At 39.6% G+C, this 25,395-nt stretch overlaps 1 protein-coding gene across 11 annotated transcripts in view; it reads left to right on the forward strand.

The window, feature by feature from the left end:
* Cdc42bpa (CDC42 binding protein kinase alpha) overlaps positions 1-25,395 on the forward strand; it is a 296,605-nt gene that overhangs the window by 91,548 nt on the left and 179,662 nt on the right. For all 11 annotated transcript variants that reach the window (XM_045157818.1, XM_045157767.1, XM_045157782.1 and 8 more), the window contains one exon: positions 4,824-4,972. In XM_045157818.1, coding sequence (XP_045013753.1) covers positions 4,824-4,972 — 149 coding nt within the window. The remainder of the gene's footprint in view (positions 1-4,823; positions 4,973-25,395) is intronic.

Genomic DNA, 25,395 nt, shown 5'->3' on the forward strand with positions numbered 1-25,395 from the left:
GAAGAAAAGAAAATGAGCATTTATGGCAATTAATAAGAATAAGTAGTGATTTGTGACACTTCTTTTATAATATACTGGGTTATATAAATCATATGTAGTAGTGTGTTTTGAAGTTGGCTTTGCATGTATTTGTTGTTCAGTTGTTAAATTGAGTGAAATGATACCTGAGTTGGACTTAGCATAATTATGTAAAATTTTAGGGCTAAATATACTATGGAGATGCAGTTTATGTAGATTTATCAGCAAAATTCGTAAGACTACAGAGATTACATTTAAACACATACCAAGTATTTGCTTAAAAATTATAGCGGGACTGGAGAGATGGCGTAGTGGTTAAGCGCTTGCCTGTGAAGCCTAAGGACCCCGGTTCGAGGCTCAATTCCCCAGGACCCACGTTAGCCAGATGCACAAGGGGGCGCACGCGTCTGGAGTTCGTTTGCAGTGGCTGGAAGCCCTGGCATGCCCATTCTGTCTCTCACTCTCTATCTGCCTCTTTCTCTCTCTGTCACTCTCAAATGAATAAATAAAAATCTTTAAAAAAAATTATAGTGTTTATCATGATAATTTCCTAACATTTTCGATAATGAAAATCAAAATTTCCCAATAGTATATCCTGTTGTAGATAGATTTATTTATCACTGTGGATTGATGCATTGCTTAAAAATCTACATTTTGGGGGCTGGAGAAGATGGTTCAGCAGTTAAAGGTGCTTGCAAGCAGGGGCTGAACTTGTACTATTAACTGGTGAACTATTTTCCCAGGCCCTTGTTTGTTTTTTTGAGACTGGGTCTCCTTATGATAGCCTTGGCTGATTGAATTTAGGACCCATCTACCTCAGTCTCCCAAGTGCTCTGATTACAGGTTGTATCACCACCACAGGTTGGAACTTTGGTTTGGATTGGATTCTCAAGATCAGTACTGTTAGATCAAGGATCAATCATATTTAATTTGTTGAGGGGATATGGGACAGATCTCTTGTATCCTAGGCTGGCCTTAAACATGCTATTTAGCCCTAGATTGAGCTTGAACTGAACTTCTACCTCCCAAGGACTGGGGTTATAGGCATGTAACTAACTGTACCCCATTTATGTGTTACTGGGGAATGATTCCAGGGCTTTGTGTATGTTAGGCAAGCATTCTACAAACTGAGCTGTATCCATAACTGCATAGGTCAAGTTTTGGTGCTGGGGAGTGCTTTTCCAAAGGATTGTGGTTTATCTTGTCACAGTGGCGCTGCTTCCTGTTACTTTTCCCAAAGCTGCAGTGGGGTTTTTGCTAATCAGATGGGTGAAAAATGGTATTTCCTGGTTTCATTTCCATGACTACCATTGAAGTTAAGTATGTGCTAATTGGCTGGTTGTGCTTCCTGCTATGATAGTTTTCTACGAATGTCCTCAGCCTAGTTTGGTTTGATTGTCCATCTTCTTACCAGTTTGTAGGTGCTCTTTATTTTAGAATTATTCTCCCCTTTGATTTATTTTAAGAATGCTAGCTCTTGGTTTATATTTATTTAAACTCGTTTAAGGAGAACCTTATGCACTTTGAGTTTGTTTATTTATTTTTGGTTTTTGAGATGAAGTCTCACTCTAGCCCAGGCTGACCTGGAATTCACTCTGTAGTCTTAGAGTGGCCTCGAACTCCCTTCACTCCCTTCCACCCAAGTATTGGGGTTGAAGGTGTGTACCACCATGCCCGGCTTTGGACTATTTTTTTTTCCCCCGAGGTAGGGTCTCACTCTACCCCATGCTGACCTGGAACTCATTCTGTAGTCCCAGGCTGGCCTCAGACTCATGGCGATCCTCCTACCTCAGCTTCCCAAGTACTAGGATTAAAGGCATGCACCACTATGCCCGGCCCAGCTTTGGACTTTTTAAGAATTTATAGCAACCCCTTATGTTTACTTTTGTCAAACTATAATGTATTGAAGTTGATAATTACTTTGTGTTTCTCCTCAGATTGTCAGTTTGCTGGTAATAGGTTCTCATTTATACATTACATTCTCATTATATAAGTGTGATATCACCACAGTGAGGTACTCACAAATATTTGTGGAATTAAGAATGAATTTATGGCTGGAGAGATGGCTTAGCCATTCAGGCATTTGCCTTGCAAAACCTAAGAATGCTTGTTTGAATTTCTAGGTCCCACACAGCCAGATGACACCGACACAAGCATGCAATGTTGCACACGTGCCAAAGGGGCGCACATGTCTCGAGCTCATTCACAAAGGCTGAAAGGCCCTGGCGAGCCCATTTTCTCTCTCTCCCTCCCTCTCAAAAATAAAGAAAAGAGACTGAACTTATAAACTTTTTTCCTGGGGAGAAGTGAACAAGATATGACCAGAAGCAGTTTATGGGAGGAAAGGGTTTATTTCAGGTTTATAGTTTTGAGGGCAGTTTCATCATGGTGGAGAAAGCATGGCACAGCTAACTCTGAACACCCAGGTGGCTTGACTAATCAACCCTAAGACCTGTCCCCAGTAACACACCTGTTTCATATGCACAAGGTGGTACAAGTGATTAGAGTTCGTCTGCAGTGGCTGAGGGTCCTAGCATGCCCATTCTTTTTCTTTATCTGCCTTTCTCTCTCTCAAAAGAAATACATACATACATACATACATACATACATACATACATACATACATACATACATAATTAAAAAACTGGTTTTGGTATAATCATGCTTTTGTCTTGTGGTCTGTGCCCTGTGTAGATGAATAGATATGTGTTTTCTACCTTTATCCATGTACTGCTGGGCTGCTGCTTCTTATTTTTAAAATTTTTTTAAAATTAATTTATTTATTTGAGAGCGACACAGAGAGAAAGACAGGTAGAGGGAGAGAGAGAGAGAATGGGCGGCCAGGGCTTCCAGCCTCTGCAAACGAACTCCAGATGCGTGCGCCCCCTTGTGCATCTGGCTAACGTGGGACCTGGGGAACCGAGCCTCGAACTGGGGTCCTTAGGCTTCACAGGCAAGCGCTTAACCGCTAAGCCATCTCTCCAGCCCTGCTGCTGCTGCTGCTGCTGCTGCTGCTTCTTTTTTTTTTTTTTTTTTGGTTTTTCAAGGTAAGGTTTCACTCTAGCCCAGGCTGACCTGGAATTCACAATGGAGTCTCAGGGTGGCCTCGAACTCACAGTGATCCTCCTACCTCTGCCTCCCAAGTGCTGGGATTAAAGGCGTGCGCCACCACACCCAGCTCCCTGCTTCTTCTTAATACATCTAAAATTCCACAAAAACTTTCCCTTCCAAAGTTTCAGTGTTCCCTATTGAAACTTTTCTTTGGTAACGACTAATATGATAGCTAAATATAAAATGATACCTCAGGCAATTAGAATGATGAATATAAAAGTATTCCTAATTTTTCTTTCAGCAGGTTCCCTCTTCCAAAGGCTCCACTAGCTGGAGGCTACATATGAGGCTTAATTAGAAACACTTGATGCTGTGGAAGATATTTTACATTCACATCACCACAGATTGTTCTTTTCTTAACAGTTTATTGGTAGGTGGGATACTCACAGATATTTGGAATATGGTATGACAAGAACAAAGTACCTGTCAAGAGAAAAGCCTTTGGTATAGAGGCTTTTCAGCTCTTTATCCCCTGAGTATATCCTTTTGAGTGATCCTCATTGTCACTTGGCTATGTTTATGACTTCGTATACACAAATAATAGATTTTATATAATAGGACTTTTTTGTACTCTAAAATTTGCCTCTTGCTTGCTTCTGTTCTCAGAGTACTTTTTTTAAAGAGATAAGAGCTCCTTCTTTGCCTTCATCCCCATTTCTTGCAACCTGTTTATGTTAATAGAATTCTATTATATTGCACTAGCTTGTTTGAAGCCTCAGGATAGAGTTGTTTAATCATTATACTTAGTATATACAGCAAGTAAGCTATAGACTAGAATTTGAAATATATTTTCTCTAATTTTCAAGGTTTTAAGTATATGAAATTAGTTCCTTTGGTCTAAAAAGTATTTAGTGCTTATACTTTTTTATGTGTTGTAATAAGAAATTTTTTCATTACTTTAAATCAAAATGCCAACTCAGTGATATCTTTGAAATATCTCCATTCTGTGTCAAAATCTTCTTAAAGCCATGCTAAGTGGCACATAAACGTATGCACATGTCACTTAACCCAGAAAACCTGGTGAACATTGTAATGTATACTCTTTATCTTTTGTTTTTGGTACACACAATACATACATATCCATATAAAAAATTAGATGTATCCTCTTTTCATATACTTGAGGAAAATCTGTTCTAGAAGTACTAAACTCAATAAATGGGAAGAGAAACATAGTAGAAATTGCTACATCCTACATAATGGTTGTTTACAAGTACAAATCTATAGCCTGGTCCTGGTTACAATAAAGTTCATGCTGATCCAAGAGGAAATAAGAAAATGTGTCGATGATGAAAATTAATATCCTTTTTTCCCCAGAAAAGAATTATTATATATTATTAGGGTTTTTTCCTTTCTTTTTATTTTTTTGAGATTTAAAAATGTATAGTCTTACAAATAAAATGTTGGTAAAACTATGTTCCATAGTAGGCAGAGGTGATAATGCCACTTACTTTGCAAAGTTTAACAAAGCCAACAAAAACAAAAATTTCTCTGCACCAAATTTAAAAAAATTTATTTTATTGCTATTTGGAATTTATAGATGTTACAGATGCTAATAATTACATACTTTATACTTCATGTTTAGTTAACCACGTAAGTTACTAACTACTATAGGGCCTAGTATTGGACCTTAGGATACATTGCCTATGCTAATTGTTACCACGTATTTATCAAGCACATTTTATTTTTGTTCACAGTACCTGGTTATGGATTATTATGTTGGTGGGGATTTGCTTACTCTGCTCAGCAAATTTGAAGATAGATTGCCCGAAGATATGGCTCGGTTTTACTTGGCTGAGATGGTGATAGCAATTGACTCAGTTCATCAGCTCCATTATGTACACAGGTGAGTTAGAGAGTGCTTCATTCCATCTGGCTTTGAGCCCCATATGATTCTAGAAACAGAGCTCTGTTGCTACCAGATATATTAATTGTAGTCTTAGGTGCATTTCTCATCTATCAACATACTACATTTTAAAGTGTTTTGTTTTAAGTTTATTTGCATGTGTGAGTATGTGCCAGGGTCTCTTGCCAATGCAAATGAATACCCATTTGGCTTTATGAGGGTTGCTGAGGAATTGGACTTGGGCTGGCAGGCTTTACAAGCAAGCACTCTTAACTGCTGAGCAATCTTCTCGGCATCATGGTTATTTAGCTTTGTGGTTGTTATTAATTTGCCTTACCAACCTGATACACCTGCTTTGTATGTACATGTATAGCATCTATAAGTACACACTTGCAGTTGGCATTTGTGTAGAACGTATCCTAAAACACACAACTAAATTTATGTATAAATAATGCAATGATTGATTTTCTTATTGTTTGTTCTTTCTGTTTTGGCATATGTGTGTTGTGGCATGTGTGCATGTTCGTGTGCATGTTCACGTGCATGCACACATGTAGAGGCCAGAGGTCGATGTTGAGTGTCTCCTTCAGTTGCTGTCTAACTTATTTACTGAGACAGGGTCTCTCATGGAACCCAGAACTCACTAATTTGGCTAGTCTAGCTAGCTAGCTTGCCTTGGGGCTCTGCTTGTTTCCTCCTCCTGTGCTGGAATTACAAGTGTATACCGCCATGCCAGGCAGTTACATGGCTTTTGAGGATCTGAACTTAGGTCCTTAGGTTTACATGTTAAGTACTTTACTGTCTGAGCCATACCTCCAGCCCACAGATGGTTCTTATATATTGATATTTAGAATTCTAGGCCAAAAATTATAAGCTCAGTATATATTTTATGTTCAAGAAAGGACTTTCAAAGTACACAAATACCAAAAGGATATTTTTGTAGGAAATTGATAATTTTGATGTTCATGTCGTAATTTCATAGCTGTTTGATAGATATAAGACAGGGTTTTTTGTTTTTCCCCTACATGGGCCAGGTGTAGTAGCACATGCCTGTAATTCTAGTACTAGGAAGGCAAATATAGGAGGATCAAGATTTCAAGGACAGTCTTGGGTATAGATTGAGGCTAGCCTAGATTATATGAGACCCTGTAGCAAAAAGCATTTTTTAAACAGATGTGTTTTATATTATATGTAGTTTAGGAATTAGAAGAAAATAAGGGGGGCTGTGTATGAAATTGTGTTATGCAAGATTTTTTTTATTTTTTATTTATTTATTTATTTTTTTGAGGTGGTCTCTCATTCTAGCCCAAGCTGACCTGGAATTCATTCTGTGTTTGCAGAGTGGCCTCAAACTCATAGACATCCTCCTGCCTCTGCCTCCCGAGTGCTGGGATTAAAGGCATGCTCCACCACGCCCGCCTTGTTATGCAAGATTTTTATGTGTAATAAAATATTAAAAAAACATGTTTGGTTGTATATGGGAAAATGGAATTCAAAATTTTTAAATTTTATTTATTTATTTGAGAGAGAGTTGCAGATAGAGAAAAAGAGAGAGAGAATGGGCACGCTAGGCTCTCCAGCTGCTGCAAATAAACTCCAGATGCATTTGTTACCTTGTACATCTGGCTTATGTGGGTCCTGGGGAGTTGAACCGTAGTCCTTTGGCTTTGCAGGCAAGCACCTTAACTGCTAAGCCATTTCTCCAGCCGAAAGTAGAAATTTATCACAGAGTTATTTGTGAGTTAATCTTTCCAATAAGAAAAATCACCGAGTTACACAAAGTGTGAGGAAGAGGAAGGTGCTAAAGAGCAGTTGGTAAAGATTTGCTGTTGCTTATCAAGAAATCATTTTTTTTCTGATTTGTTTTTATTTGTTTATTTGAGACACACACACACACATACACACACACACACACACACACACACACACACACACACACACACAGAGGGAGAGGGAGGGAAGGAGAAAGGGAGAATGGGCACCCCAGGGCCTCTAGCCACTGCAAACAAGTTCCAGACACATGTGCACCATGTGCATCTGGCTTATGTGGGACCTGGAGAATCGAACCTAGGTCTTTAAAAAGGTTTCGCAGACAAGCACCTTAACCGCTAAGCCATCTCTCCAGCCAAGAAATCATTTAAAAAGCTTAAAATTAAATATTCTTTTTTGTTTGTTTGAATCTAGCTATGTAGTCCAGGCTGGTCTTTAGCTCACAGTCCTCTTGTATCCATTTCCCAAGTGCTAGGATGAAAGGCATGTGCCACCAAGCCGGGCCCTTACTGTGGAACTCTTGAGTATTTCATTACAGACCTTATCCCATATCTTCATATCGACTACATTGACATTAGTTAGAGGCAGCAGAGCACCCAGTGTGTTCACTTTTTGGGTTACTGCATGTCATAGACTTTTATGACATTTATCAGATTTTACAATATATTATGATTAAGTGTAGGAAATTAGGTACTATAGGAAAAGGAAATTGGTTGTGTTAAAGGAAGAAATTATTCTTGTTTTTCTGTGTTCTTTCAAAATAAACTTATTTTTTGATAATTGGAATTATATAGTATGTAGCTTTTTTGGATTACCTTCTCACTTAGTAATATGCATTTGAAGTTCTTCTCTCTTGAAAGCTCATTTTTAACAAATAATATTAAATTATCTAGGTATATCACAATTTGCATATTTTTCCAGTTACTTATCAAGGGACATTTTTATTGCTTCCATTCTTTAGCAGTTATGAATAAAGCATTTTCTCTCTCTTTTAGCATTTCATTTATATGTTTAAAGAATGCTTTGTACTGTTTACCCAGAAATATTTATTTATTTGAGAGGGAGAAAGAAGCAGGGGCGTGGGGGAGAGAATGAATATGGGCATGCCAGGGCCTCCAGCCACTGTAAACAAACTCCAGATGCATGTGCCCCCTTGTGCATCTGGCTTATGTGGGTACTGGAGAGTGGAACCAGATCCTCTGGCTTTGCAGGCAAATGCCTTACCACTAAGCCATCTCTCCAGCCCCCCAATTCCATTTTAACTCTACTGACTTACATGAAAGTAAGTAAATGCGGGTTATGTAATAGCAAAATAAACCTAATTCCTCTTGTTTGTTCCTTGCTGTATTACTCATTTCATGCATACATAAGAATTCATATTTAAGCACATTGTCACTTTTACTGTTTTGAGCAAACTTTTGTTAGATAAGAATATAAAAATAAGGCTGGAGAGATGACTTAGCAGTTAAGCACTTGCCTGTGAAGCCTGAGGACCCGGTTCAAGGCTCTATTCCCCATGGCCCACATTAGCCAGAAGCACAAGGGGTCAAACGCATCTGGAGTTCATTTGCAGTGGCTGAAAGCCCTGGCGTGCCCATTCTCTCTCTATTTATCTGACTCTTTTGTGTCTGCCTGTTGCTTTCAAATAAATAAATAAAAATAAACAAATTTAAATAAAAAAGAATAAAAATAAATTTTGATTTTCCTCTTTCTAAAGGTTTTTTTAAAATATTTTTTTGTTCATTTTTTAATTTATTTATTTGAGAGCGACAGACACAGAGAGAAAGACAGATAGAGGGAGAGAGAGAGAATGGGCACGCCAGGGCTTCCAGCCACTGCAAACGAACTCCAGACACGTGTGCCCCCTTGTGCATCTGGCTAACGTGGGACCTGGGGAACCGAGCCTCGAACCGGGGTCCTTAGGCTTCACAGGCAAGCGCTTAACCGCTAAGCCATCTCTCCAACCCTTGATTTTCCTCTTTACTTAACTCCCCAGTGCTCTTACTTTCTTTATGTAATGTGAAATTCTGAACACAGTATTTTCCTTCTTTTGAAGAACTTTTTCAGAAACATTTCTTGAAACAAAAAATTTCTGTTGGTAACAGATTTCCTAAATTTGTATTGTATTATGAAGCCATTGTTTTTCTTTCACTTTGGAGGATATTTTTAAAGTTAATTAATTAACTAATTATTTGTATGTGTATATCAAGGGTTCTTGCTTGTACAAATGAATGCCAGATGCTTGTCCACTTTTTGCTTCTGACTTATGTGGGCAGCTGTAAATTCAGCCCCAGCCTATAGGCTTTGCAAGCAAGTTACTTTAAGCCAGTGAACAATCCTCCATGCCCCCTGTAGGACAATTTTCTAGAGAATAAAATTTGAAGTTGATTTTTATTTCTCTCAACACTTAAATATTTCATTCTGCTTTAATTTTATTAACATGGTTTCTAAGAAGTCAGATGTAATTCTGTTTTCTTTGGATTCTTTTCAGAGTTTTTTCTTTAGTTTGATTTTCTGTAGTTGGAAAATGATATACCTAGATAGAAGTTATTTTGTCCTTTACATTATCTATTCTATTTTTTTTTTTTTGAGGTAGGATTTCATTCTACCCAGGCTGACCTGAAATTCACTATGTAGTCTCAGGGCGGCCTTGAACTCACAGTGATCCTCCTACCTCAGCCTCCCGAGTACTCGGATTAAAGGTGTGAGCCACCACACCTGGCTACATCATCTATTCTTGCATGGTGTATCCTTTTTTTCTTTAAAGTCCTCTGCATAGTCATGATTGTTAAAAATTCCTTATCCAATACTTCCAACAATTCTGCCATATCAGTGATTCTGGTTTAATATCTGATGTCTGTTCAGTCTTTTTTTTTCTCTTTGCTTTTAGTATATCATGTAATTTTTATAGAAAGGTGAATATGATGTACTATATCAAAAGAATTACTTGCCTTTTAGTGCTGTGCTGGTAAAGTGTGTGTGTGTGTGTGTCTGTCTGTCTGTGTATCTGTGTGTTGGGTTGAAAGTAGGGGAGAATTGTTCTACAGTCCTGTAATGAGATTTCTTTGGTTGAGTCTCTGTCACTGAGTTATGACCACCAGGGTTTCTCAGTATTGCCTTGACCACTCCTCAGCTTTCTCTTACTTGGGGCAGGATAGATAGATGGGGCTAGAGTTAGGTATTTTTATTTTCCCATGTAGGTCAGGCTCTGATAAACCCCAGCAGGTTAGGCTCAGCTAAAATAGCTTCTGTTGGGGCAGTCCTTCTTAGGAAGAGCTGCACTTGTGTATTTCAGTACAGTTTCCCTATTTGAAAGGTAACATTATTTCTTATACTTAGGAAGAGGACCTGGCTGAGCTCCTGGCAGCACAACTCACAAAGGTGTGGCGTGTTCTTTCTCAGGCTCCTGTGCAGTGGGCCTCTGGCAGTGCTGGCTGAAATGCAGGTTTTCTGAACAGGCACTGGTTCCAAGCAAGGCTTCTGTTTGTGGGTTTTGCTCTGCTAAATGTGTATTGAGATTCTCTGTTCTGTCTGTCTTGTCTCTCCAGATTTGAGGATAGCTCTGTGCCTCATGTTCTTCTTCTTCGTTTTTCCACACCTGAGAGGAGTTGTTGATTGTTCCAGTTCTTTTAGACTTTGATGTGGTATTAGGACACAGTGGTGACTCTGAGCTACTTAGTTACTGAACTGGAAATTAGATGACTCTTTACATTTCAAAACATCTCTCTTATTTTAGTCATTGAGATTATAGCATCTTGGCCCTTCTTTAAAAAAGTTTTGTGAGCAGTGCGTGGTGGTGCATGTCTTTAATCCCAGCAGAACAGAGGTAGGAGGATAAAGGTTAGTTCCAAGGCCACCCTGAGACTACATAGTGAATTCCAGTCAGTCTAAGCTAGAGTGAGACCTTACCCTGAAAAACAAAACAAAACAGTTTTGTAAAGATGAGACAGTCCCCAAAGATGCTTATTTAAATGTTAATTGATTAGCTGCTGAAATGTAGGCCACTTCTTTGTTGTTAGTTTAGTGAGAAATCAATGGTTGTTGTAGTATTATAATGCTCATGAAGGGCAATTATTATTTTTCTTTTTGAAGGAGGTAGGAAAGAATGCAGTGGGTACATCTGAATATAGAACTTGGTAACAAAGCTTAGGTATGACACAGTAACATGATTAGTGAAAAGAAGTAAATTAGAATTTATATTCTCTGTAAAAAAAAAACAAAACAAAACACAAAAACCTTTGGTAGGGGCTGGAGTTAAGGCGCTTGTCTGCAAAGCCTAAGGACCCAGGATTGATTTCCTGGTACCCACGTAAAGCCAGCTGCACAAAGTGGCACATGTGTCTGGAGTTTGTTTGCAATGGCTGGAGACCCTGAGGAGTGCCCATTCTCTGTATTTGCCTCTTTTTCTTTGTCTAATCAACACACAAATAAAATATTAAAAAACAAAAACCTTTGGTTGGCCAGGCATGGTGGCACATCCCTTTATCCAGTACTCTGGAGGCAGAGGTAGGACGATCTCTGTGAGTTTGAGGCCAGCCTGAGACTCCATAGTGAATTCCATGTCAGCCTGGGCTAGATCAAGGCCCTGTCTTGTAAAACAAACAAAAAAAAAAGTTAGAAGTCTCAGAAAAAGAGGGCAACCATGCAAGCCCAGTGTGAAGGTGCCAGCCAGGAAGCTCTGGGGATGTCACAGGTGGGAGTCCATCTTTAAAGGCTGACAAATACAGATAACATCTGTAGGTGATTGTAACCTGAGTACCTTATGCCACCACTGGAGAGAAATGGAGTTGGCAGTGTGTGAGCGCCCTCTTCTGTTCTGTTTCCACCTGGGCCTCCACCCTGTTAGATCTGCTTCCCACATTGAGAACAAGTCTTTCCCCTTCAGTTCACTGACATGTCTACCAGCTGTCTCTGGAAACATCCTCACAGATCCACCCCAAAATTTGCTTTATTGATGGGAAAAGTTCTCTATCATTAGCTACTAGGAAAACTCCAATTAAAACCATAAGGAGGTATCACTACCCATATTTAGAGCAGGTAAAAAACAGTGGTAATGCTAAATGTTGGCAAGGATTAGGAGAAAATTATTTGCGTATCTCATTCATTGTTAGACATGTGAGATGGCGCTACTTTGTCAGTTTGATAGTTTTAAAAATCTTAACCAGGGCTGGAGAGATGGCTTAGTGGTTAAGCACTTGCCTGTGAAGCCTAAGGATCCTGGTTCGAGGCTCGGTTCCCCAGGCCCCACATTAGCCAGATGCACAAGGGGGCGCACACATCTGGAGTTCGTTAGTAGAGGCTGGAAGCCCTGGCGCGCCCATTCTCTCTCTCTCCCTCTATCTGTCTTTCTCTCTGTGTCTGTCGCTCTCAAACAAATTAAAAAAAAAGTTTAAAAAAAAATCTTAACCATATCTTCCCATATGACTCAGTTACATTTGTCCCAGGCAATTTAAAATTATGTGCACATCAAAACCTGTACATGAATGGCCATAGCAGCTTTATTTGCAAGAGTAAAATAGTGGAAACAGCCCAGGTTTTCTTCAGTGGGCAAAGTAGTATTCCACATGTTGGGATACTACAAAGTTGTAAAAAAAATGTTTAAAGAATTAAATCTCAAAATGTTACAGACTACCTGATGCTATTTATATAGCCTCTTGAAATGACTAAACCATAGACACAGAGAAAAGATAACAGTTTCTAGGGGACAAAGCAGGGAGAGAGTGAGGGAGTCAGTAGGAATACAAAGAGGCTGATGAGATGGCTCAGTGATTAAGGCACTTAACTGCAAAGCCAAAGGACCCAGGTTCGAGTCCCCAGAATTCATGTAAGCCAGATGCACAAAGTGGCACAGGCATCTGGAGTTCGTTTGCAGTGGCTAGAGGCCCTGGCATGCCCATCTCTCTCTCTCAAATAAGTTTAAAAAAATAAAAACAAAGAGGCTGCATGAGTAAGTTAATTTGTGAAGATGAAGAGTTGTATAAAATGATTGAGGTCATAGTTATACAACTCTAAATGGTATAAAAGTGCATAAATTAGGCTGGAGAAATGGCTCAGTGGCTAAAGGTGCTTGTTTGCAAAGCCTGGTGGCCTTGGTTTGATTCCCCAGTACCCATGTAAAGCCATATGCACAAAGTGGCTCATGCATCTGGAATTCATTTGCAGTGACAGGAGGCTCTGATGCACCTATACTCTCTCTGTTTGCCTCTTTCTCTCTCTCACATAAATAAAAATATTAAAAGTGCATAAGCCTATAAACATAACCTAATACAGTTTTTAAAAAGAATGAAGCTGTGGTTCATGTCTTTTTTAAAAAAAATATTTTTTGTTCATATTTTGTTTGTTTATTTGAGAGCGACAGACACAGGGAGAAAGACAGATAGAGGTAGAGAGAGAGAATGGGCATGCCAGGGCTTCCAGCCACTGCAAATGAACTCCAGATGCGTGCGCCCCCTTGTGCATCTGGCTAACGTGGGACCTGGGGAACCGAGCCTTGAACCGGGGGCCTTAGGCTTCACAGGCAAGTGCTTAACCGCTATGCCATCTCTCCAGCCCTGTGGTTCATGTCTTAATAGTCATATAATTGTATGTTGCAGTCAGGTTAAGCATTGCTGATAGAAATCACCCAACCAAGAGCAGCTTCTGGGAAAAAGAGATTTATTTTGGCTTACAGGCTCGAGGGGAAGCTCCACAGTGGCAGGGAAAAACGATGGCAGGAGCAGAGGGTGGACATCACCCCCTGGCCAACATAAGGTGGACAATAGCAATAGAGTGTGCCAAACACTGGCAAGGGGAAACTGGCTATAACACCCACAAGCCCGCCCCAACAATCCACTCTCTCTAGGAGGCATTAATTTCCAAATATCCATCAGCTGGGAACCTAGCATTCAGAACACCTAAGTTTATAGGGGACATCTGAATCAAACCACTACATAGTAATTTGTTGGTTTTGATATTGTGCAGCAATTATGTTTAACTGTTGTCAGCATAGTATTCATTGCAGTATGTTTGTAATTTCTTTTGAACCTGAAGCCTTTTCTAAATAAAAATGTTTTAAGAAAAAGAAACACCCATGTTGCTTCCTCTTCTGGAGCTCAATCTCAAGAAACTGTCCATCATACTTTACTCACTGTACCTTTAGATTTGGTGAATTCATCATGACTGATAAATGTGTTGGACTCTTTTGCCTCTCAGCAAGTGATTTTTCTTGCCAATTGTAATAAAGGAACCGGTTATCCAAGTGCTTGGATGTCATCAGAATGTAGATAATATACTATTGATGAGGTAAGTTGAGTTCACATAGTGAAGGGACCTTTGCTATTTAGAACAAGTTGAAAGAAATCAACAAAAGAAATTCACAGGCAGGTGAGATAGCTTTAGCAGTTAAGACACTTGCCTGTGAAACCTAATGATCCAGGTTTGATTCCCCAGTACCTATGTAAACCAGATGCACAAGATGGCACATGCATCTGGAGTTTGTTTGCAGTGGCTTGAGGCCCTAGCTTGCCCATTCTCTCTATCTTTCTCTCTCAAATAAATAAAAATAAAAGAAATTCTCAAACAGTAGCCAAAGTGAGGAGGGAAAATCATGAGCACATAGCCAAAGAGTCTTAAAGAAAATAAAAGTAAATCACCATTCCCTTGCTATTTCATTAATTGTTAGATAGATGCATTGCAAACAAACACGATCTTGTGTGCATACTACTTTTGGCATGTTGGAATTGGAGTGATGGAGTGTATCGGGTATTGCTTGCTTTCATGTGAGCAGTATGCTCTTGACCTTCAGTTTAGCTTCTTTTGCAAGGAGTATAGTTTTAAGAAAATATTTATGGTGCCTGGTTGTCCCTAAGTTGGATACACAATTGTCATCATGATCATTTTGTGCCTGTATGTTCGTGTGTGTGAGTGCATTCATGCACATGCATGGAAGTCAGAGGATAATTGTGGGGATGTTAGTCCTCCTCTTCCACCTGGTTTTTTAAATGTCAAACAACTTTGTTCATTGGTTTCTTATTTATTTATTTATTTATTTATGAGAGAGAGAAAGCGAGAGAATGAATGAATGGGCATGCCAGATCCTCTAGCCACAGCAGACAAACTACATGGGTTCTGGGGAGTCAAACCTGGGTCCTTAGGCTTCTCAGGCAAGCACCTTAACCACTAAACCATCTTTCCAGCCAGGTGTCTTTAAAAAAATAGTTTTAGTTATTTGACACACACACACACACACACACGTCATCCACAGTCTTACCCAGCACTGGACTCTGTGCTACAAACTGACCAGCCAGGCAACATGTGTGCACTAGTGTACTAGTGGCGTGTCTGTTATGGTGGTAGCCAACTGTTCTCTGCTCCACAAGAGGAAATTCATACCTGGTACTGCAAACCTAATCAACAGCCTATGGTTAGGAGGTCACAGGTCTTAAGAGGGAAGCCGCTACTGTGGGTGTTTAGGTAAATGGATATGTTGTGCCCATCAAATTGCCCTCTAAATATTTATGTCTGTGTTGATAGATTAGTGGTGTACTCATCTTTGGTCAGAGAAGCTTCATTTTGCAGTTGACAGTGACTGCTTAGGAGTCTCAATAAAAAGTAAAAAAAAAGTTGGGGTGGGGTGGGGTGGAGCTGGAGAGATGGCTTTGTAGTTGGATGTGCTTGCTTGCAAAACCTGACATCCTGGGTTTGCTTCCCCAGTATCCATGTAAGCCAGATGCATAAATTCTATCTTGATACTTTTTTTTGGGGGGGGGGCGGTTTCAAGGTAGGGTCTCACTCTGGCTCAGGCTGACCTGGAGTTCACTATGTAGTCTCAGGGTGGCCTCGAACTCTCGGTGATCCTCCTACCTTTGCCTCCCGAGTGCTGGGATTAAAGGCATGCGCCACCACGCCTGGCTCCCCCCCCCTTTTTTTTTTGATACAGGGTATCACTCTAGTCCAGGCTGACCTCAAACTCACATTGATCTTCCTACCTCAGTCTTCTGAGTCCTAGGATTCTGTGAGCTACCACAACTGGGAGCTACCTTCTTTGAGACAGAGTCTCTCTTGATTTTTTTTTTTCCCTGTTGAAAGGTCAATAGTAGCTGGTCTGCTAGCAAGGTGTGTTGCGATTACTAATGTGTATACCACTGTGTGTCAGGTTTTATGTGGATGCTGGATATCTAAACTGGTCGGCAGGCTTGTGGAGCAGACACCTTTAATCATTGAGCCATTTCACCAGCTATCTCAATTTTATTTTAAATTGACCTATTCACTTTTAGTGAAGGTATGATTAATCTACACAATTTTTTAGCACCCTAGCTACTCTCTTGGATGAGGGAAATGATACAGGTGGAGGAGATAATTCCTCTTTGGGGGAGCTACATGAAGATTAACTGTAATAATAGAGATAAATTCATTGAAAAAGGTTCTAAGAAAGTTATAAAAACTCTGTTTCTAAATATTGTGAAGATAAAAGATCCAATAGTAGATGAATAAGTGACTCAGGAAAAAAAGTCATGCCCATAATAGAAAGAAGGAATTTCAGCAGATTAAGATAGTTTAAGGGAGGAGGGCCCAAGGAAACAACAAATACAGGAAAGGACTCTTAAAATTTGGTAAAATAGTTTATCATTTTAATGTTAAAGTTGTCACTTGAACACATAGGGAATGCATCTGCCTTTTCTTGTGCTTTTTAAAAGTAAAATGGATGCTCCATCCATGTTTCTTAAAATTATATTTTGGGGGCTGGAGAGATGGCTTAGTGGTCAAGGTACTTGCCTGCAAGGCCAAATGACCCAGGTTGGATTCCCCAGGACACACGTAAGCCAGATGCACAAGGTGGTGCATGCCTCTGGAATTCATTTGCAGTGATTGGATGTCCTGGTGCACCCATTCTCTCTCTCCTTCTGTCTCTGTCTGCCTTTGTCTCTCTCAAATAAATAAATAATAAAATATTAAAAATTGTATTTTAGCAATCATAAAATACTCCCTTTTTTAATAATCAACTCAGAGTTTAGACTTTGTTCTGGGTGCACTTTAATTTTGATTTAAGTCATGCATGCCAACATTTCTAACTTTGATTTGCTGAACAGGCAGTTTGCATTTCAAGGGTGTGTCCTTTCTACTCGGTCATCTGTTTGCTGAAATACAAAATTTGGGAGTAGAGGTTATTTCTAATGACTTAGTAACTTTGTGGGGTATGTCTGACTCTGGTTGATTAGTTTCTGCCAGATGTTGGGTTATGGTAAAGTCGGGCCTAATTCTAGGCTGAATAAAGCCCCAAGGTTATTTCTATAATAACTAAATTCAGCAGAGATTTGGTATGCAGATTGTTAATTGCAACTTAAAAATGCTAGTAATCAGAGACAAACATTTGACTAGAGCAACAAAGAAAAATAAGTGTGATCTGGTTAGAATGTTTTATTTGGTTATCATATTCTTTAGTTTTAGAAGATAAAAATAGAAAAATCAGTTCCTTGATTATTTCCAACAACACATAGATTGTTGATGTAGATTGTTCAATGTTGATTCTGTCATCAAGATGATAATAGCTGATAATGTGTGCCCTCCAATGACTGAAGTCTTACTTTGATTTCTGTTACTTATGTAGTTCCAAGGATACTATAATGAAATAGCAATTTTACACATTTGTTTTCACACTAGGTCCTTATTAAAAACTACTGTAGGGCTGGAGAGATGGCTTAGTGGTTAAGGTGTTTGCCTGCAAAGCCAAAGGATTCCGTTTTGATTCTCCAGGACCCACGTAAACCAGATGCACAAGGGGACGCATGCATCTGGAGTTGGTTTGCAATGGCTGTAGGCTTTGATGTGCCCATTCTCTCTCTGTCTCTCTCTCTCTCTCTCTCTCTCAAATAAATAAAAACATATTTAAAAAAAACAGGGTGTGGCGGTCTCATGGGAACTGGACTTGAGATAAAAACAACCTAGTGCACTCCACCCTGGCCCCAGATGAAACCACAGAGGAGCTGGGGAAATGAGCAAGAATGCTGTTCTTAGTTAAGCTGATATCAGCACGAGGGTGATGGAGAAAGATACTGAGGACATTCAAAACCTACCAAATCAGACATTTAGATGCTCCAAAGTGCCCATCACTAAAGTAAACTTAAAAATCTTCCAGCATAGCTCGGAATTTTGCAGAAGAGGGGGCAGAAAGATTGTTAGAACCACAAGTTGGGACATTTTTCACAGAGACACCTATAACTGACTGTTGCTCCCATAAAGCACGAACTACAATCCCCATGGGGTTGACCTGCATCCCCAATGAGGAAGGCCTCTTCAGAAAAGGGGCAGGGAGGAGGGAAAGGATGGTACCAACATGTGATATTTACATACAAAATATGTCCATATCTAATAATAAGATAATGAAAAAAAAATGTAATTTAGAGAAGGGTCTTTGCTGGTTGGCCCAAATGTGACTAGTTGCCTCAAGCTCCTACCAGCATACCTTTCCCTTTTCTTGGGGCTGGAGAGATGGCTTAGTGGTTAAGCACTTGCCTGTGATGCCTAAGGATCCTAGTTTGAGGCTCAATTCCCCAGGACCTACTTAAGCCAGGTGCACAAGTTGGTGCATGCATCTGGAGTTCATTTGCAGTGGCTGGAGGCCCTGTTACGTCCATTCTCTCTCTCTGCCTCTTTCTCTGTGTCACTTTCAAATAAATAAATAACAAACTTTTTCTTTCCATGAACTGTTGTTCATTGGGTTTTTGTCCCTGCAATGAGAAAGTATCTGGTACATTCATATTCCATATACTTCACTCAGTTAAAATGTAGAGTGGTTATGTGGTGAACTAAGAACTGTTAGATGAAGACTCAAGATATCACTTATTTTAAATAAGATCCATGAAGTTACAAAAACAAGTGAAATGAATAAAATGATTGAAAATTGTGGCAGGGAAAAAATGGAATCTTTAGTCCTAATTTTTCTTTTTTTGGAGATAGGATCTCACTTTAGCCCAGGCTTAGGTAGAACTCACTATGAGGTCCAGGCTGGCCTCAAACTTGTGGAGATCTATCTAGTGTCCCAAATGCTAGATTAAAGGTGTACACCACCATGCCTGGCTTCAAATGGAATCTTTAAAATGTAAAAACCTAGTATTGTGTATAAAAGTATACTGAAAGGCTGTAGGAGTAGGAATTTGAATATAGATCAGTGGAAATTATCTCATGCAGAAAAAATGATGCACCCAGTTTTCATGTTTGGAGAAATAAAATAAAATTTTATAAAATAAAAATTGCAACAAACCTGAAACATATCCAATTCCAGGAAACCACACCAAGCATATCATAAAGTGTGGAAGACAAAGGTTGATGTCTTGAAAATAGATCTATGTTTGGAGAAAAAGAGTCGAATGGTCTCAGACTTCTCATAAAAGGCACTGGGGATAAATGAAAATGGAATAGCATCTCTGGACTACTGAAAAGAAGAAAACTATCTTCCGAGAGGCAATTTTCTTCTGAAATGAAGTAGACACAAAGATATTTTCAGATATAGGAAGCCCAAAAGAATTTATTGACATGATCCTTCCATTCAAGAAATGTTCCAACGACATACTTGAAAATAGGAAATAATAGCAGAAGGAAATCTGAGATTTCATAAAAGAGAGGAATAAATGATAAAAGCCTCAGTCTAACCATTTAAAGCAAAAATATTCAAGGAACGAGTAGTTGTATGTATAGCTACTATCAGTGAACAAAGGTAGGTCATAAATTCTAGTATAATTACTGAATTTTAATTAAAGGAAAGGGGAATTTCTGTGACAACGAAAAAACAAGTATGTTGTATAGGAAAGAAATAATTTAGTATTAGACTTTATAATAACAAAGCTCTGTGTCAAAAATACATAAAATATTCTGATATTCCCCCAAAAAAAGATGGACCTGACTGACTTGCTGGTATAAGGTAGGCACATAAATATGTTAGTAAGAAAAAAAAAAAAGAAATGTTAGTAAGTTGAGGAACATTGTACTCACGAATTCTTCATTTTAGTTTACTAACAAACCATCAGCATACGGGCCAGTGGTGCTCATTAAGTAGTTACTTTTGGGACTAAAGTTGAAAATAATAATAGAAGAGACTACAAGATTAATGGCTATGTAGATGTATATGAATATAAAAGTAGCTGTGTTAGTTGGGAGAATTTATACAAATTTTTCAAATGGTTTTTAGTAATTAAATCTGGTGATAGTGCAATTGTCCTTTTTAAATTTTTATTTGTTTTTTTAAATTATTTATTTGCAAGCGGAGAGTGCCAGAGAGGGAGAGGAAGAGAGAAATTGGGCACTCCAGGGTCTCTAGCCACTGCAAATGAACTCCAGACCCATGTGTCACTTTGTGCATCTGGCTTTATGTGGGCTGTTGGGAATCAAACCCCAGCCCTATAATTGTCATTTTGAGATTGGTGTATATATAATGTGAAATAAGAAATGACTGATGGGCCGGAGAGATGGCTTAGTGGTTAAGAGACTTTACTGTGAAACCTAAGGACCCATGCTCAATTCCCTAGATCCCATGTAAGCCAGTTGCACAAGATGACACATGTGCAAGGTGGCACACATGCACAAGATGGCACATATATCTGCAGTTCTATAACAGTGGCTAGAGGCCCTGGCCAATTCTCTCTCTCTCTTTCTCTCTCTCTCTCATACACAAATTTAAAAAAAAAGAAGAAAAGAAAAAAAAACAAGTCTGTTGGGTTTACCTCAAAAGGAGCCAAGTGACTGATTATGGAATATTTTAATTGTGTCATTTCGTGTGTTTTATGAAACAAAATTCTTGATGAAGATAGAAGAGCTGCTGATAGAATTTGGAAGAGGATGCCTGAAAACCAAATAATGCTGAACTTGAAATGTCACTGTGAACTTGTTAGGTATTTATCTTCACATATCCACTCGGTACTCTATGCAATGAAAAGGACTAGAAGTATGACTATTGCTATGCACAGATTGTGTTTCTCAGATACTACTTCTGCCACCCCTGAGGTGGGGGAAGTACTTGGAGAAGTGGCTAATTCCAGATGCAGGTAAGAATGTTGGAGGGAGCAGGGAGATGGCCTAATACGGCCACGGGCAGTGTGGAGAGTTCTCTTGCCCCTTACAGACCTTCACTCAGGTAACTAGGTCACACAAATGAGTTTTTGGGGTTTGGAAGGTGCTTGCTTGCAAAGCCTACCGGTCTGGGTTCTATTCCCCAGTACCTCTGTAAAGCTAGATGCATAAAGGGTTGCATGCATCTGGAGCTTGTTTGCAGGGGCAAGAGGCACTGGTATACCTCCCTCAAATAATTAAATATAATATTTTTGTTTTTTAAAAATAATTTTATTTCAGAGGGGAAGAAGGAGCGAGAGAAGAGAGAATGGGTACTCCAGGGCCTCCAGCCTCTGCAAATTTACTCCAGACACATGTACCACTTTGTGTATCTGACTTATGTGGGTCCTGGGGAATCAAGCCTGGATCCTTTGGTTTTGTAAGCAAGTGCCTTAACCACCACTAAGCCATCTCTCCAGTCCTAAAAATATATTTTTAAAAATATTTATTTGTGTGGGAAAGGGAAGGAAAAAGAGAGAGAGAATGCAAATGGGCATGTCAGGGCCTCTTGTCACTGCAAACGAACTCCAGACCCATGTCCACTTTGTGCATCTGGCTTTATGTGGGTACTGGAGAATTGAATTCAGACAGTCAGGCCTTGTAAGCGAGCACCTTGAATCTCTGAGCCATCTCTTCAGCCCCAATAATTTTTTAAATTTTTTTGTTTTGTTATTTTTGTTTATTTATTTGAGAGAGACAGAAGCAGATAGAGAGAAGGAGAGAGAATGGGTGCGCCAGGGCCTCCAGCCACTACAAACGAACTCCAGACGCATGTGCCCCCTTGTGCATCTGGCTAACATTGGTCCTGGGGAGTCGAGACTTGAACTGGGGTCCTTAGGCTTCACAGGCAAGCGGTTAACTACTAAGCCATCTCTCCAGCCCTCCAATTTTTTTTTAACTCATTTCAATTTTTATCTTTATGGACCTTTACGTACTGAAATCCCAATAATACATTTTTCCCATATTTTTATTAACAACTTCCATGTTTATAAGAAATATCCCATGGTAATACTCTCCCTCCCCCCACTTTCCCCTTTGAAACTCCATTATCCATCCATATCCCCTCCCCTTCTCAGTCAGTCTCTTTACCACCCTAAATGCGCCCGGGCTCATCTGAGTTTGGAAGCTAAGCAGGTTCAGGCCTGGTTAGTACTTGGATGGGAGACTGCTTAGGAATAATTTTTTTTAGAGGAAAGAAGTTCAGGACTAGCTAAAGCAACCTTAGTGAATTTATTGTGTTTAGACAGAGTTACTTATGAAAACACAGTACACAATGTGCAAACAAGGTTTAAAGATTAAGCAGAACTTACAATTTAAGGTTTAAAAGGAAAGTAAAAAAAATGAGTCAGTTTAGTTATTTTTTATTTTTATTTTTTAAATTTAATTAAATAGTTTTGTATTCAGTAAATACAGTCAGTTTGGTACCATTATTAGGCTCATCCATGACCAACACCCTCCCCTTGGCCCCTCCTTGTTGAGGTATATGGGTCATGCATTGTGGAGTTAGCCCACAGTTATAGGTAAGATAAATGTCTCTGCATATCATGACCCAGCATTTGGCTCTGACATTCTTTCCGCCCTCTCTTCCGTAAAATTTCCCTGAGCCATGTTGGGTTCATTTTTGGTCTGCTTCAGTGATGAGGTGTTGGGGGCCTCTGGGGCTCTGGCTCTCTGATTTGGTAGGAGTTGATTATTCTCTGTGTTGATCTCCTTCCCCCTTGTGTTGGTATTCGGTTCATCAGGAAAACAGCACTCTTGCTTGTTTTGCCAATTTTTCTTAGTTTCAGCCGGGGCTCTATTGAGGTATGATGGGGTGGCTCTATCCTTAGGATCTACATCTATCTGAAAAAGAGAAGCAGATTCTCCATCGGAGAGTAAGTTAGCACCAAGACAAATGAGATAACCCTTACTTTTTTTTTTTAATAGAGAATTTAATAGGTATAGGCCCTCTTGTAGCCCATGATTGTTGGTAACTTGATACTAGAGAGTGGGCTTATGTTTGGATATAGTTCTGACTTGTTTCCTAGCTCCAGCTATTGGTCCCGTACCACTGAGGGGATCATTTAGCCAAATCAAGAGCAGTTGGTTCCCCACCATGGCTGTATGCCACCATTGCACTTGTGTGGTCATCACAACAGGTTATTTGCTGCTAAGTAGGTTAGACTATGAGTGCTTGGACAGATATTGGTCATTTTCCTCCAGTCGCCCATGCAGCACCTTCTGGCACTAGATGCACTGACTGACTGGGCACTGACTCTCTTCCAACTTCCAGCCTTGCCGTTCCATTTTACATGTCAACCACATAAGGTGTCTTCAGCAGTAGGGTCTTACCATTAACCTTTGGTGGGTCATCAAGTACTCTGACAGAAATCTGCCTGTCTTTTAGGAAACCTTGTAGGTCTCTCTGATCAAAAGTTCATTGTGGATGACAGCCACATGCTGGTACTGGGAGTTAACAGGTCAGTGCCCACTAAGAAAATGAGGAAAAAGATAACCAATATACAAGAGTTAGATAGAAGAGAAAGAGAGGGAGGGAAAGGGAGAGAGAGGGAGGGAAGATGTAGAAGATTATGGTAAGTCTTGATCATACACACTCTGGTGTCTTGAAGTTCAGGTGTAAGAAAATGTTCATCATCCCTAATCATCAGAGAAATGCAAATTAAAACAACTATGAGATTCCACCTTACCCCAATAAGGATAGCAAACATCAAAAAATCAAATGAAAATAAATGCTGGCAAGGATGTAGAGGCGTAGGAACACTCATCCACTGTTGGTGGGAATGTAGGATGATAGAGCCATTTTGGAAAGCAATGTGGAGACTCCTGAAAAAGCTGACTGTAGAGATACCAGCAGACCTAGTGATTCACTTACTGGGCATCTACCCTAAAACCTTCAAACCACAGACCAGAGAGATTTGCTCAACCATATTTGTAGCGGCTCAATTCGTAATAGGAATCAACCCAGATGTCCATCACTTGAAGAATGGATAACTAAGATGTGGTATATCGACACAATGGAATTCTACACAGCAGTAAGAAAAAAATGACACAATGAAATTTGAGGAAAAATAGTTGAACTTGGAACAGAGCATTCTCAGTGAACTTACCCAGTCACACACACACACAAAAATCACCACATAGTCTCACTCATCTACAACACCTAACCTGAATCTACCCAAGATACCTTACATACGCAGCAAGCATCTCGTGGACTAGACACTAGAATGGATGGGGAGGGAGGGAAGGGCATGATGGGGTGGGAAACATAAAACGACTCAAATGGCAATGGTACAACAAAATTCTACTTCCTAAAAGGCAGACCAAATGGCTAAACCTGCACCAGGCCCTTACACGGTTTAGTCTTTTTTTTTTGTTTGTTTATTTTTATTTATTTGAGAGCGACAGAGAAAGAGAGAGAGAGAGAATGGGCATGCCATGGCTTTCAGCCACTGCAAACAAACTCCAGACGCGTGCGCCCCCTTGTACATCTGACTAATGTGGGTCCTGGGGAATTGAGCCTCAAACTGGGATCCTTAGGCTTCACAGGCAAGCGCTTAATTGTTAAGCCATCTCTCCAGCCCACGGTTTAGTTTTTTTTTTGTAAATGTTTTCTAAGGTGGTATTATAAGGTACCCTGTTTAGATTTAGGGATAATAGGAATACTAATATGCTAAAACTCAAGGTTTACAAACATTCTTGCCTTAACAGTATTTTTGTTTGTTTGTTTTTTCTTCTTCAAGGTAGGGTCTCTAGGCCCAAGCTGACCTGGAATTCACTGTAGTGTCAGAGTGGCCTTGAATTCTCAGTGATCGTCTCCTACCTCTGCCTCCTGAACACTGAGATTAAAGGTGTGAGCCACATTGCCTGGCAACAATTTTTTTTGTTGTTGTTGTCTTTAAATATTTTATTTATTTGAGTGAGAGAGGGGAGAGGCAGAGAGAAGGAGAGAATGGGCGTGCTAGGGCCTACAGCCACTGCAAATGAACTGCAGACATATGTGCCCCTGTGCATCTGGCTTACGTGGGTCCTGGGGAATTGAACCAGGGTCCTTAGGATTTGCAGGCCTTAACTGCTAAGCCATCTCTCCAGCCCCAACAATGTTGTCTTTAACACCCTTGTTTAAGATATGTTTAGGAAAACACATCTCTGTAGGCAAATTTGGTTTTGCCCTGTGTTGAATTTTCCTGAGGATCATGTCAGAAGGATTCAGTAGCTGAATTGGAAAGGCTGCCACTGGCCAAAGATGGAGGGAAAATGCCAGATTTAATGTTAGAAACAAATTGAAACCACATGTTTACATCTCCCGCCAGTGTATTCCTACTTTTTGTTTATATAATTTGTTCTATAGTCATGACTATGATGGCAATTTTTACTAATCTCTCCTTCATTTTAATAATGTGTTTAATAATGTGGTTAACTCTAAAATGTGCCAATAAGTCACAAGAAATAGATCAATTCTATTTTCATAGGGTTTGTTGGATGAAATACAATAGAAGAAAAAGCCTAACAACCCGAGTTCGAGATAATATTTGTAGTAATCATGTATTTTATATATGTATATCATAAATACTTTT

The sequence above is a fragment of the Jaculus jaculus genome, chromosome 1, assembly GCF_020740685.1.
Source record: "Jaculus jaculus isolate mJacJac1 chromosome 1, mJacJac1.mat.Y.cur, whole genome shotgun sequence".
In the NCBI taxonomy this organism is placed as follows: Eukaryota; Metazoa; Chordata; class Mammalia; order Rodentia; family Dipodidae; genus Jaculus; species Jaculus jaculus.